The sequence below is a fragment of the Pantherophis guttatus genome, chromosome 2, assembly GCF_059756535.1.
Source record: "Pantherophis guttatus breed Tessera chromosome 2, ASM5975653v1, whole genome shotgun sequence".
Taxonomy (NCBI): Eukaryota; Metazoa; Chordata; class Lepidosauria; order Squamata; family Colubridae; genus Pantherophis; species Pantherophis guttatus.
In genome coordinates this window covers 72302012-72317533 of record NC_142064.1, presented here as the reverse complement: position 1 = coordinate 72317533, position 15522 = coordinate 72302012, and the positions used below count along the sequence as shown (strand labels likewise).

Genomic DNA, 15522 nt, shown 5'->3' with positions numbered 1-15522 from the left:
TGCGGGCCCACGGGACTATGGTAATGCAGGACACCATCTTTCCCAACAATTGGGACAGGTGAAACAGAGAAGTCTTTCGCTGTGTGCGTATCTGAGCAGTCAAAGCCTGGAGACTGAGAATCCGATCCGGTGAAAGGAAGACCTGACCCTTGGCCGTGTCTATCACCGTCCTCAAGTGAAGGAGGCGTGTTGTCGATATGAGGTGGCTCTTTTTGTAATTGATGGTAAATCCGTGTATTTGAAACACACGAAGCACTGCCTCCATGTCTGTCTTGGCCTGAGGAAGGGACGATGCCAGAACCAAGATGTCATCTAGGTAGCAAAGCAGACGAACTGGCCGAACCCGCAACGTCGCTGCTACTACAGAGACCAACTTGGTGAACGTTCTCGGCATGGAAGAGAGTCCGAATGGCATCGCGCAATACTGGAAATGTCGGGAGTTGAATTCGAACCTCAGATACTTTCGGTGAGATGGATGTATCGGGACGTGTAGATAGGCCTCTTGGAGGTCCACCGACTGCATCAGGTCATTGCGAAGAACACATGCCAGAATTGATCCCAGGGATTGCATCTTGAACCTGCGATACAAGATGTATTTGTTGAGATGTTTCAGGTTCAAGATGCCTCTGTGACCTCCCGAAGACTTGGGCACCAGGAACAGGGTTGAATAATACCCGGCTCCCTCTTGACCCACGGGTACCAGTTCTATTGCCTTGATTGTCAGCAAGTGGGCAGTCTCCGCCTCCATCAATTGATGTTGTTGTGGAATGTGAGGGACTGGACAACGGAGAAAGCGACTTGGGGGGGAGTCGATGAATTCCAGGCATAGTCCGTGACGCACTGTGCGTCGGATCCACTCGTCCTGTGTCGACAGAGCCCATTGGTGGTGAAATTGTTGGAAGCGACCACCAACGGGACCTGGGAAAGTTGAGTCATTTGCCTCTTTTACTTGCGCGGAAGCCTCCGCCTCGGAATGGTCGTTTGGCCGTCGTCTGGTAGCGTTGACGGTCCCGAAATGACTGCCTGTCTGAACCTCGCTCAGCAGCGGTGGAGGAGGGACGTTGGAAGTAGGACCCTCCGGGTCCGGAAGAAGGCCGAAAGGGCTGCCGCTGGCTATAAGGAACATATCTACGGTCTTGACGACGATACGTAGAGGGCAGAACTTTATGCTTCTCCTTGTCCTCCACTAGGAGAGGGTCCAGAGCCGTGCCGAACAAGGACAGAGCCTTGAAAGAGGAAGACGCCAACTTCCACTTCGCCTTGGAATCAGCTTTCCAATTTTTCAACCAGAACATCCTGCGATTGGTGACAGTGGAAACTAGCGCGGGGGAAGCAAATTTCACAGCATTTAAAGACGCATCAACCGAGTACTCGGTAGCCGCCACCAACTTGTTAATGTCCTGATGCATACGCTTTTCGTTGGGCGGAAGGCATTCCTGAAGCTGCCTAAGCCATATTAGTGAGGCTCTGTTAAAAAAGGATGTTGCAGTGGCCGCTTTGATGGCCCAAGCGGCCACTTGATGAGCCTTTCGAAAACCAAGCTCGACTTTCTTGTCCGACTTGAGGGAGTCCAAGGCATCAGTCGTCACAGCAGAAGTAGAGGCAAGATTAGCCACCGGAGCATCCACCGATGGAAGAGCCAAAATATCATCCAATTCAGTGGAAGCACAATACAGTCTCTTGTCTAAACTAGTAGGGGCCGTCAACGACCCCAGCTGCACAAACGCATTTTGAATTACATCAGCAAATAAGGGGGGACACGGTATTGCATCCTTCTCTGGCTTAGCAACCTGAAAAAGGGCCTCATGGGGGGTTGATGATTGTTGGTTGCTAGTTTGTGATGTAGGAGCCATGCCAAATTGGGTAGTAACTTTGGCTTTGTGCAAGAGAGACTTGAACACAGAAGGCCCGAATAAGTCAGTGAAAATCAGCTTCTCCGGTGGTAACCTCTCATCCTCAGAAAACTCAATGTCCTCAGGACATTCCTCTTCTTGGTCCAACTCCTCAGATGAAGTCACGTCCTGAGTCTGAGATGAGGTGACCACCATGGTCTGTCTCTTGGTGACAGTCGGCTCCGCCACAGCTGAGGCGCGCTGCTGTACCGTATTAACAGTCTGTTGAAGACTCGCAGCTAAAATCTTTGCCAAAGTATCAGATAAAATAGACTGCAGGTCCATATGTCCTGAAGAGTCTTCAGATCTGAGGCCCACCGCAGACGGTGTGAAGGCTGTAGCCGGCTCAGTGGTAGAGGTAGAGGCCTGAAGGGGTTGCACAGATTCAGTAGGCAAGGGCCCCTGAGAAGTCTGGTGGGCCATTGTGTCCACCATGAGCTCCTGTTGTAGTGAGTCAGCATCAGATTCGACAAACTGTGCAGAGGAGCCTGATGGTTCAGATGGAAGCTTGGAGCGCTTGGATTTTTTCGCCTTTTCAAATTGCTTTTCTAGCACATTGTGCAGTCTCAATTCGCTTTTGCTGCGAGACACCTGAGGAGACTTGCGCTTGGAGCGAGCGGACTTGTCTTTGGCTTTTTTTGATCTGCACAGCAATGTCACTTGTTCCCTGCTCAGAATCCGAAGACAGATCCAAGTCTGCCATATCAGGTAAGGTGAGGGCCCAGCCAGGAAACTGAAATCAAAGGCAAAGCGAGAGGTTGTCAATTACAAAGCCCCAGATAAAAGGCTGCAGACAAGATAATAAGTCCTGTGATTATGAGCCAGAGAGTGGCAATGGTAAGGCCAACCAGCAGGGAAAAGCAATCAGTGACTTCCAATCCTGGCCGCCCCTTTAAGGGGAACAACCAGTAATCTTAAAACGTAGAGGCTTGAGATTAGAATGCCTCAGTGAACTGGCCAGTTACGCCACCCAAAATAGAGGCTGTCAGAAAGCTGGAACTGGGCCACCTGTCCTTGCTAAGATGGCGGCCGCCTCCTTCTTATTGCCAAAATGGCAGCCCAGGCAACTCTTTGCCAAAACAAAATGGCGGCCGCCCTGTTTTATGCCCAAAATGGCGGCCGCAACAAGGCACCACGATGAAACAGGGACCGCCACGCTAAATGCTGCTAAAATGGCAGCCTAATCCGTCCTTTGCCAAAAACAAAATGGCGGCCGCACTGTTTAATATCCAAAATGGCAGCCGCAATAAGGCATCACGATGAAACAGGGTCCGCCACGCTAAACGCTGTCCCCGCTTTCTAAATACCTCGTGTGTATCCCAGAGTAAGCTGTCACCTCAGTCTCGACTCTGGAGCCGCCCTGGGAACAGAGCTGTGGCGTTGAATGTGAAACGGCCCACCCAGGCACTATCGAACGCTGGCAGCAAATTGTAGGCGGATCCGCCCAGCCGGGACAGATCCGCAAAGCTGCGCTGACGCTAAGGAAGGTCGGGACGGAGCGATCAGGGCCCCTGACACGCGTCCGGTCCCAAGCAGCTGTAAGATCCCTCGTAGCAGCTCCTTAAAAGCAATTCAGCGCGAGGGACGAATTAGGCCAATCCGCCCAGCCGGGTCAGATCCGCAAAGCTGCGCTGACGCTAAGGAAGGTTGGGACGGAGCGATCAGGGCCCCTGACACGCGTCCGGTCCCAAGCAGCTGTAAGATCCCTCGTAGCAGCTCCTTAAAAGCAATTCAGCACGAGGGACGAATTAGGCCGATCCGCCCAGCCGGGTCAGATCGGAACGGCTGTAAGAGCCTTACCCAGGCTTGAGAAGGGAAGGAACGGTCTGGAGCCCCAGACACGTTACCAACCCTTTGCAGCCAAAATTATCTCAAGAAATAAGTCGAAAATAGCTAAGATTTAATAGCCAGAAAAAAACACTACAGTTCCCCAGAACTGAGTGTGAAAGACTGACGTGGGAGAGGCAAAGGGGGCGTGGTCAGCAAGAATTGGAAAGAATCTCATCTCAGTATTCCCCAGTACTAGAAGACAATTCCCACACTATGGATTGGAGGAGCAGCGTTATGGAAAATCAGATTAACTGGTTTGGGCGAACCAGTCCAAACCAGCAGCACCCCACCTCTGAATTCAACATAATTCAAACATAAGCAATGGAATATAATCTAACCAATGTCTTAAACTTTAAAAGAGCTGATTTTAACTAACTCAAAGAGAGCCTAAGAAAAAATTCCATGGTTGAAAATCATAAATGGAAAAACGACTCAAGAAGCATGGGAAACTCTGAAAAATATGATAATAAAAACCCAGTCTTCACTCAAAAAGAAACTATAGCCCAACCTATCAAAAACGTAACTACAAAAGACAGACTAGAAATAAAAATTAAAATAAGCAAGAAAATGGTAAGAGAACACCTATTTAATCTTGATGAATATAAATCACCGGGATCTGATGGATTACCTCCCAGAGTTCTGAAGGAGCTGGCAGATGTTATATCAGAACCGTTGTACCATACCCTTAAAAAAAGTCCTGGAGTACTGGGGAACTACCAGAGGATTGGAAAATAGTTGATGTAGTTCCTATTTTCAAAAAGGGAAAATAAAACATATGCAGGAAACTACAGACCAATCAGTTTAACATCAATACCTGAGAAGATACTAGAAAAAGAAAAAAAAACAGATCTGTGAACATCTAGAAACAAACAAAGTTATAACTAGTAGCCAGCATGGGTTTATTAAAAACAGGTCATGCAAACCAATTTTATTTCATTATTTGACAAAGTGACTAAATTATTAGAGCAGCAAGATGCTGTGAACACTGTAGACTTTAGCAAGGCATTAGACAAAGTAGAGCACAACCTACTTCTTGGTAAATTAGGGAAACGTGGGATATACAGCATCACCATCAGATAAATTTGTAACTGGCTGACAAACTATGCTCAATATGTAGTCCTTAATGGTACAACATCTACATGGAGGGAAGTAAGCAGTGGGGTTCTACAAGGTTCCATCTTAGGCTCAGTACTAATATTTTCATAAATTACTTAAAGAAGGACTAGAAGGGGAACTCATCAAATTTGCAAATGGCACTAAGCTGGCAGGAATAGCCAACACCCCAGAAGACAAACTCATGATCCAAAAAGATCTTGACAGACTTGAAGAATGGGCCTATCTAACAAAATGAAATTTAATGTGGAGAAAAGCAAGGTTTTACATCTAGGCAGGAAAAATCAAAGATACAAGTACAGATTAGGTGAAACCTGGCTCAAAAATAGCAATTATGAGAGGGACCTTGGAGTCCTAGTGGACGATCACTTAAACATGAGCCAGCAGTGGGTGGCAGCAGCCAAAAAAAAGGTTCTGACGATCACAGCTGTGCCGCCCAATCGTCAGAACCTTTTTAAAAACATTTTTAAAGCATTTTTTACTACCGGTTCACCCGAACTGGATTTTTTATCACTACCAGTTCGCCCGAATCAGAGCGAACTGGTAGCATTTCACCCCTGCTACTGCACCTTTGCCGGCAACTGCAATGATATGAAAGTAATTTCCAACGTTTTCTACAAGGAAAATCAAAGGGGAAGCCGATAGGAAGTCAGAGGTCTCTCCTACTTCCATTGTTTTTTTGCCTGCCCATGGTAATTCTGTTATTCTATTTAGGTAGGGAAATATCTCTGAACCAGTGGTCAAGAGTTTATCTAGTTCAGGGGTCCCCAACCCCTGGGCCATGGCCTTTTACTAAGCCTTGAACCCTTCGGAACTGGGCCGTGAAAGTGGTGGGCAAGTGTGTATGCACATGCATCCCCACTTGTGCAAGCAGCAGGCAAGCATGGGCAAGCACACTCCATTTGCATGAGCGTCCAGCAAGCGTGTAAATGGAGCTGCATAGCACATTTGCCTGTCACTCATGCGGAACCATCCCCTCTCCGCCCCTCCCCTCCGGGCAAAGGCGGAAAGGTTGGAGAATTCTGGTCTAGTTGATGCCTGTACTTATTTTCACTTTTAGTTTTTATCATGCACACACACACACACACAGACACACACACACTGAATTTATTAATTAGACATTATTTCAAATATTTCTCAAATAATTGTACTGAATATGAGTGAATTATATAAAGAGTTTTCACGACATTAATTGGAATCATTAAACATCAAACACTCATAAAATGAATGTAATTCCCAGGTTACTTTACATTTTGTGTAGAATTAATATATGCATAATTGGAAATTATTTTGAGAAACTCAATATTCTTTCATAATTTTTTATGAGATTCTTCTGCTCTGAAAGTGTTTCCTGAAAAAAATGCTGTTGTCAATTAAAGATGGAGGATTCAGTTTTCCAAATCTTGAATTGTATCTCTCTACATATCTTTTGGCTAGTACCAAATTTTGGAGATCTTCACTTAGTATAAATTCTGTTTCCTAGGTCCTTTTGGAAGATCTGTATATAATACTTCAGTTAATTGCATTGCTGGAGTTCAAAACACAGTAGAAGAGTTTTCAGCTTCCCATTTTTCCCATAATGTTACGTTTCTCTCTCCCTATTTTTCCCCCTCCTCCAGCCAATAATACAGGAAAATCTGTAATTTTCTTTTAGCAAGATCTTAAGTCTGGTAGGGAGAATAGAGAAATGGATGTTTGTATCTGTCCTATTTAGAAATTCTTATACTAGCCTTGTAAACTAAATTTACAGTACATTGCATCTATGTTGCAGATAGGAGACTGAATTAACTTTACCCTAACATTTTTTAGATAAATTTCTTGAGGTGATATAGGACATCTTTATGCAAAAAATTACTAAAATAAAATATTTATTTCTTGGTAATGTTTTACTATCTATTATTTTTTTAATTACAAGCCTCCATAGTAACCATTTCTCTTTGCGCTTTAAAAAGATAGCTGGATCTATTAATTAAAATAAGCAAAGTTGTCTAAATCGCATATAAGCATTTCAGCAACAAAGTAATAAATTCAGGGTACAATCCTATGCCCCTGGATTCCAAAAGTGATAAAAGGCAACTTTGTGTAGTGGTTAGCCTAAAAATTAAGAGATTGTGAATTCTAGTCATGCCTTAGGCATGAAAGCCAGTGTGGCATATGGGACTTTGAGCCAGTTACTCTCTCTCAGCCCAACTCACCTTGCATGGTTTGTTGTGGGAAAAACAGGAGAAGGAAAGCATATTATGTATGTTTATACTGCCTTGAATTGCTTATAAAGTAATAAAAATGGGGGGGGGGGAATCAAAAATAAGATTGAAAAAAAGGTTAGCCAGGATCATGTGTACCTTGTATTATTTATTGAAGTGCCTTGGTCAATTGAAGATCTTGTTATAATTTGCTATTCTGTATAGTGAATTTTTCTTCTAATATTAGTAAATATATCCATGAATATCCTGCTTAATTGGAAAGATAACCATTTCAGAATTAATAATGTCAAATGGGATAGATTAAGAAAATAACTAAAATAGAACAATAAACATTTGTCCTGTTTTTTAATCTCTTTTATAGAGTTACACTGTTCAAATTTCAGCACAAATTAGTATGCTTACTGCTGAAAAAATATGTCTCCTATTAGATATAATTACAAAATTCATTATCACATTTATTACTTCCTCTGCTTTTAGTTTAATAAATTGGAAATAATTCCTTTAACTGACAATGTCAAAAAATATAAATCCAGAAAAGTACAAGTACTTCCCCCGAAAAAATCTGACTGTTATCTAATGATAGTAACTAATCAAATCCTATAGCATTCCAAATACTACTGGAGTTACTATTATAGTTGCTTTAGTATTGAAAATTATGCCAAGATAATACATTATAATAAAATAAGAAATATATATTCTATAAAATGTATAATCTAACATTTGGCACATGGGAGACAAGAGGAGGAAGAAAGAGAGAAAGAACTAGGAATATCATGATAGTCTCTGCATTTTCTAATATTAATTATGGAGGTTTCAACATATTAGTAATATTTCAGTAATATTTCTGGGGTAAAATATGGTAGAAAGTGTCTGAGTTACACTTGCTTGATCCAGAGATTATATGGAGCTAATATCAACGAAGCCTCTGGAAACCTATGTTTTGTTCCATTGTTTTATCATGAAATGTTTGGAATTCGTGGTCAATACTTTTCTGCTCAAATGCCATTGTTTACTTCAGTTGGAAAGTCTTTCATAAAACTTACCTAAAGATGAGAACATTTGATACTATTTTAGATTTACCTTGAAGATTTATTTTAGGAATAATCTAATCCTTGTTGTCTTTATAAATTCTGGATTCAAAGGCAATATTTTAATTTTCACAGAAAGATTCTTGAAAGGCAATATATTCCATGTTTTTGCAGATTTTTTGAGCAGCAGTTGAATTTAATCAAATTTCCATAGAATTTTCAATATCATACTAGTTTTGGCCTGTTTAATAGCTTTGCTGCATTATTGTACCATGTCTTTAAATATTATCAATACATAGGAGCAGTTTATTAAAATGTAACTGTATATACCTTGAGAGGCTATATTAAATTATTATTTTTCAAAATAAATCTATATTTACCCAAAGGCATGGGTTCTAGTTGTGGAATTGAAATTAATTTAGAGTGATTTCCCAATAAATGAGTAATGTGCTAAGTAAGATGCTTATCTCTTACTGTATATACAATATTATATACATTAAATGTCAATGCTTACAATTGGTAAGATTTTCTGTAAATTTTATAAGCAAATGTTATATGTTAATGCAATTTAGCTGAATTATAGCTGCTGAGTTTGTAGTTCTTCATCTGTCTTAGTTAAACTATGTATCTTCCAGAACTGTATATATCCCATTTCGCCCAAAATAAGACATCCCCTGATAATAAGCCCAATCGGGCTTTTGAGCACATGGCAATGAGGCCAAGCGCTTATTTCAAGGTTCAACAAAATATAAGACAGGGTCTTATTTTCGAGGAAACACGGTAGTACCTTGCATATGAAAATCGATTTATATTGGTTATGGTCATACTTTCTTAATTTAGCATATAAATTTATTTGTCATGTAGTGTTTAGATGTAGTAGAGACGAAAAGGTGATATATTAACCTGATACATTAGCTTACAATTCAGTATAAAACTAGATGTTACTAATTTTCAGAATGTACCCTGGATATTAAGCGGTGTTTAAATGGCTGAATAGATGCCCCCGCAATGCACTTCTTAAATGTTGTAGGAATTATAAAACAGTTGAGAAAATTTCGTAAGACTTCAAAATAAATTATGCAGTCCCTTAGTTTACCTCACTAAACATATTCTTTAACATCACAAGATGGTGTATTGGGCTTTTTACATACTTTGTGAGTTTTCCCTCTTAACTTTTAAAATGCTTTGTCAATAATTCCAAAATTGTACATTCTTAAACCTTGTTATACAAGCCACATCATTGTTTAGACACCTCACCATATCAGGGGGGTCAAAATACATCTCTGTTTTACCTCCTCTTGAGTTGTAACCAGCTTTGAGAGAAACCCTTACATGACTTTAAGAGTCATAGTGGGTAGGGCACGAATTAAATGTGGAACCATGGTGGCAGTGTTTAGAATGCAGTACTGCAGGTTACTTCTGCTGACTGCTGGCTGCCAGCAGTTTGGCAGTTCATATCTCACCCACTCAAGGTTGACTCATCCTTCTGAAGTTGGTAAAATGAGGATCCAGATTGTTGAGGGCAATATGCTAACTCTGTAAACGGCTTAGAGATGGCTGTAAAGCACTGTGAAGTGGTATATAAGTCTAAGTGCTATTGCTATTGCATGATACAGCTTCCAGCTTCTCCCATAATTTGGTCCTTGATACAGAATCAAAATAAAAGCATTTTATGTGTATTTAATAGTGAAATTTAAGTGGAAAAATAAGTATGGAGTAGTCAAGTTTCCAATTGTATAAAACCTTTCAAGAAAAAATGAGACTTTTTCCAAACCTTTTGTTCTGTCTCTAAACTGTACTAAACACTAAACCAATCCTAATTTGGAAAAAATGTGGATATTTCCACTGAAGCATTTGAACAATCAATCACTATGATGTATAAACTGATATATAAAATTTACCTGTTTCACTAGGAGAGGTCTGTTTACTGCTCAGAGTTTTTCCCATTCCAATATTGCACTTGCTCCCTCAGCTTTTAGGAGGACAATTATATTATTAAATAACATTTATTAAGTACCATTTATAACCAAAATGATACCACCAGCCATTTTCAGGAGGACCTCTATATTTGTAGTAGTTTTTATTATGTGTTTATAAATGTATACGGTACATTTGTATGTAAAATATGACAAAACTCTTAATGGAGAAAAGTTCTCAAAGAAAGGAAAAATTTGGGTTATATGAAATATAATGAAATTTGTTAGAAAAAGCCATGAACCAAAAACTCATTACAGGGTAGATTTGTCTTTTTTTTCAGCCTAAAACTACTTTTGAGATTATTTTTGGACTTTCTTTGAAAACCTAGTATGTTAAAGTAAAAGAGATTAATTGGATGATTTAACTTCCAGATTGACTCTTGCAAGACACAAAGATATTTTATTTATTTTCTTGCAATTCAAATCCACAATAAAGAATAAGTACAGCAAGAAACCTAGAAGAAATTCGGAAATTAAACAATATCTTTGATCGTATCCGTAAGCATCTCCCAGGAATTATAAACAAATTAGCAGATAGGGCCCATTCGATCGGTACCTGCTTAAAAGGCAGTTTCCATTCCCAAATAGTGTTTCCTCACTATTAAGCATATTATACTTAAGTGCAACTATGCACATCTTTCAAATACTTACCAATTTTTCTAGACATCTAATTTCTATTATATCATATTTGCATAATTTTAATGAAAACATCAGTCTGCTTACTCTCAATCTGCCTTTTTCCTCATATTTTAAGCCCCTGAGAATCGATGTAGTTGTAGATAGAAGATTTATGAATAATGGAAATTCTAAAAGTGTTACATAAAATTTTGGCACAATTGCTCCTACTCTGTCTTCTCTTTTGTCACTAATTATTGAAGATTGCATTCAAGGGAAAAAAGCACTTGTCAGTAGATCATTGAAGCAACTGTGTCTTTTATAGGGTCACAGTAGTTCATCCTGATTCTTTTCCTAGGATTGCATGGCTGATGTCTTGAGTTGTAGCAAAATCCCAGGAAAAGATACCCTTAATTAAAGATTTAAACCAGGGGTGAAATGCTCCCAGTTTGGACCGGATTGCCTGATCCAGTAGCGATGGCAGTGGGTGGTTCGGAGAACTGGTAGCAAAAGTCCCCCCCCCATGCCCAGCTGAGCCGTGCAATCATCAGAGGCTTTTTTAAAAAAAATTTAAAAACATTTTTTCTACAACCTCTTTGGCTGAAAAAATGCTTTTAAAACTAAAAAAAAAAGCCTCTGATGATCACGCAGCTCTTCATCTGAAGAGGTTATAGAAAAAATGCTTTTAAAAGGCTCTGACAATCCCAGCTGAGTTGCCTGACAGATTGGCCAAAGAGGTTGTAGAAAAAATGGTTTTAAAAGTAAACAAAAAAAAAAAGTTGGCCACACCCACCCAGTCACAGTACCCCCCACCAAGCCATGGCCAAAGAACCGGTAGTAACAAATTTTACATTTCACCACTGGTTTAAATTGTATGCAATGCCTATTTGTGTTGTGGAATAACTATTTCCCTTTGAATCTTATGTACTGCGTTGCTCTAATAACATGTTTTTATTAAACATTGCAATTAAAAATAAAAATATAAACTAAGAAAAAGAAAATAATAAAAAGAAAAAATAAAAAGAGTGGAAAAGTAGAAAAAAATAATATAAAAGAAGAGAAAAGAAATTTATAAATAAATGATTTCCCCCTCTATCATAACATACATAAACAATTTTAGCAAGTTACCATCTTCTCTAAAAATAAAATAAACAATCTTTCCATATCACATCTCTTATCTTTAAACAAATCCTTAAAATCTTGTCATTCACCCTAGTCAGCAAAAGTCCAATAAGGATTACGAGAGATAAAAACGTATCTATTTTAACCTTGATCAAATCAATCAACTTTATATTCCTTCCTTTTAACAATCTTGATCAGGAATGGGCAATTAATTTTCTCAAGAGGCCATATGTGAAACTGGGACTGTTGTGGAGGGTTGAACAAATAGAGCTGCAGCTGCTGTTTTTTTAAGCCATTGAGCCAGCGCTGTCTGAAGCTCCGCCTTGAATCTTCAGACAAAAGCGGCATACAAGTTGAATAAATAAATAAATAAAGATGTTTCCACTATCAGGTGGCCAACATGACATGCCGCAGCGTAAAGTATACGGTGAAATATGAAACTGTTACTTTCCCACTGAAGTAATACCTATTTACTCACTTTTCTATGGGAAGGAGTCTTATTAATTTCAAAATCATATTTCAAATCCATCTGGATCCTTAGTCTATTTGTAATATTCCAAAATGAATCAGCCTTTTGCTGTTTATTCCAAATAAGAATTTTTTAAGACCTAAAACTTATATATAAAATTTATTTTATAAAGGAATGAAGGAAACTTACTCAATGCTATAGAAACTTGTAGTTCCAAAGATTAATAGCTGAAAAAGAATTAATGAACAATTTCCAAAAATGATTAGAGGTTGTGTTCATAAAGACGCCATCAGCGGTTTTGACAAAGGAATTTCCTCATCTCCCAGAGCTCTAAACCTACCAGTTCTTACAAGGAGCAATTGTCTGACACACTTTTGGGCAACCCCAAATTATCAGCTCCACTCTTGATGTGGCCATCTTCAATTGACCATTTCTTCCCTAGAAGTCCCATAATTAGTAACATTTTAAAGGCTGCACCTATTTTGATATTTATTTAATAACAGGTCTCAATGAACTAAGTAGAGCATATTCCTTTATGAGCATAATGAGTTTGAAAAGTGAACCGGCCCCTCGTGTCAACCAAGATTTAGTATATCTCTGTAGAGCTAAAAACTATTGAAGTTATGTAGAAGAATGACACAAATAAAAGGGCAATTTGAAATCTGAGTTTTAATCTTCAAAATGCACTTGTGAAATGGGGTAAAGAAGTCTGTATTTAATGTATTTAGTCTGTATTTAATGTCAGACTAAATCAAAAGTGTTTTGAATTACAGTTGATTTAATTAGAAGCTTGTTGCACACACCTGCTCAGTCATTTTCACTTGGTTCTTCCATTCAGTGGGAGCAGCTAAACAGATCAAAGAAACACATTGCCTTGTTTCCTAGAATGTTGCCGGAACCAGTACCTCTAGTTTGCTCTTCTATACCTGGAAATCATGTTTATTTTTTGGCTGTAGATTCTGGCTTATTAAAGGAAGAGCTTTCATATGTTCTGCTTCTGGCAGGAGGAGTCAAGCAGAAGTGATTGAGTAATGGTTCCACCTAAAATATGCATTTCCAGGAAATGCAGACAAATGAGAAGTCTACTTAAGCTCTGCATCTATCAGCTATTATGTTAATCCCATAAGGCAAACCATAATCACTTGTGTATGAGTGAGATGCTTATGGGATTATGGATAGTTAATAAAGTGTAACAATTAATGCAAAAAGTCTAAGAGCCAATTCAGACTAATAGTTGTTATAGCAGTAATTATAGTAAACTAGCGGAACTCAAAGGTTACAAATAAAAGGCAATTGGGGATAAAAACCTGGTGTAATGATCTTGGTAGACTTGAACAATATGAATTTGGATATGTCATCCTCTCTTGCTCTCTTCAATTTCGTAGTGTGCTTTGCACAAATGTGAGCTATCATGGCATATAAAAAAGCCATAGTTGCCACAAAAGCAGAACTGGAAGCCACAAATGGTGTGGGCTATATGAGTAATAATCTTTATAAAGCATGTTCTCATTAAAAAATCAATTAGATGTTTACTGGTTGAGAATAGAAATGCTTGCTTTTAATGTTTCTAATTTTTACAGAAACACTACTATAGTAGAGAGGAAGTAGTCACAATTTCAAATGCTACATTCTTACTAAGTACCCTCAAAGTACATTGTGCTGGTGATAATGCTTTCCTTCTATAACTTAACAATTTAAGCAGGGGAGATTTTGGAGGGAAGAAGTGCAAATGAGAAGGTGAAAATATAAGCAAGTATAATTAAAGGTAATACTTGAAAATTCAGTAGGACTTAATCCAGATAATCATATATCTGTGCATATATAGACTGTACAGATATATAAGATAGTATTTTAAATGTAAGGGGTAGTTTGAGTATTTACTCACAAAAGAAATAACGAAGATACATGATCAAATGATTCTACACCAATATTTATCCCATTCCAGAGTCTCTTATTTTTCCTTGAAGTTTTATTAATGGTCAAATGTGTTAATGGAAGGTGACATTAAATAAAATTTAGGTTACTGTTTTAGAGAAAAAATTGTTTCTTTTTAATTACAGAGCATATGATGACACAAAGCGCATAGTGAAGAGTATATTTTGCTATCAGAATACATGTCAGAATAACACTTAGAGAGTAGTCTAATTGAGCTGCCTTTTGTAAATGTGAAAAGTGTAGTTGCTGGATTACTGCTGCTCGGGAAAAACATTCTTGTGCATTTGTTTGATTTTTCTTTCAAGGCATTTAAGAGAGAAGACAGCAATAGCAGTAACATCTAAAGGGTTCTATGGGCTGGAAGATGAGAAGGGAACAGCTTGTACTTCAACAAGGCGTCGTTCTACACCCCGCAGTTTAGCAGGCTTGACTACAGGCGTGTTTGAATCCGTAATGGTTCAGGTTCTGAGACAGGAAGAACAACTGAAAGCAAAAGAAGAAAAGAGGTAAAAGGCAAAAGTGGAATGTGTTTAGCTATTCTTTCTTTATTTTGTCCATCCAGGCTTTGTCCCTTAAAAGATTAAACATTTCACTTGCCCCTCATTTCTGGTTCAAAACGGATTTCCAAAAGAAATCTAAATAGTTACAGATAATTATGCCGTTGTATCTGTTCTTAGAAAAATAAGACTTTTTTGAATCAAAATATATGAAATACACTTTTATATTTCAAGAATTAAAAACTGCTCTAAGACTACAGAATAAAAAAAAAAATTAATCATTACTTTCCTGTGGGTAGCATCCAATTGTGTCTAGATATTGGTAGACGGGTACTTGTTGAGAAAACACCTACCCAGTCTCTCTTCACTGCATGTCTCCCAATCAGCTTTCAGAAGTTCATGGGAGGATGCAGGGGAAAGCAAGGCACCAAGATGTCTACTCACATAATAGTGGTGGTAGCCTTGACTGTTCATTTCATTAATGCCCTGCTTTGGAACAAAAAACATGTATTTTTGTTTTATTAGAAAACCATTTGATAGCAAAGTATCTCAAAGCATTTCATTTTTCGGGGGACGGTTTAATTTAGACATTAGCTCAAACATCAACATAGTTAACATTTCTCCCATTTATTTTACATGATTAATAGTTTACAATTAAGTTTAATGTAGCATTAATATATGGAGTTATATAAAATCAGGAGGAAGGTGAAAAAGGAGCCTGAAGAAGAAGGTAACTACTAATTTGGTAGAGCGGCTTGGCTTAGAAAGCTTTTACTATTAATTAAAATTAACTTTCAGGAAAGATTCTCTTTTGAATTATGAAAATTAATTTTGGCATGTA

At 38.6% G+C, this 15522-nt stretch overlaps 1 protein-coding gene across 3 annotated transcripts in view; it reads left to right on the top strand.

The window, feature by feature from the left end:
- The window catches only part of BRD10 (bromodomain containing 10), a 65878-nt gene that overhangs the window by 20552 nt on the left and 29804 nt on the right, over window positions 1-15522 (top strand). For 2 of the 3 annotated variants that reach the window (XM_034410359.3, XM_034410358.3), the window contains exon 2: window positions 14490-14690. The exons of the other annotated variant lie outside the window; for it this stretch is intronic. In XM_034410359.3, the coding sequence (XP_034266250.2) occupies window positions 14490-14690 (201 nt within the window). The remainder of the gene's footprint in view (window positions 1-14489; window positions 14691-15522) is intronic. 3 annotated transcript variants of the gene reach the window in all.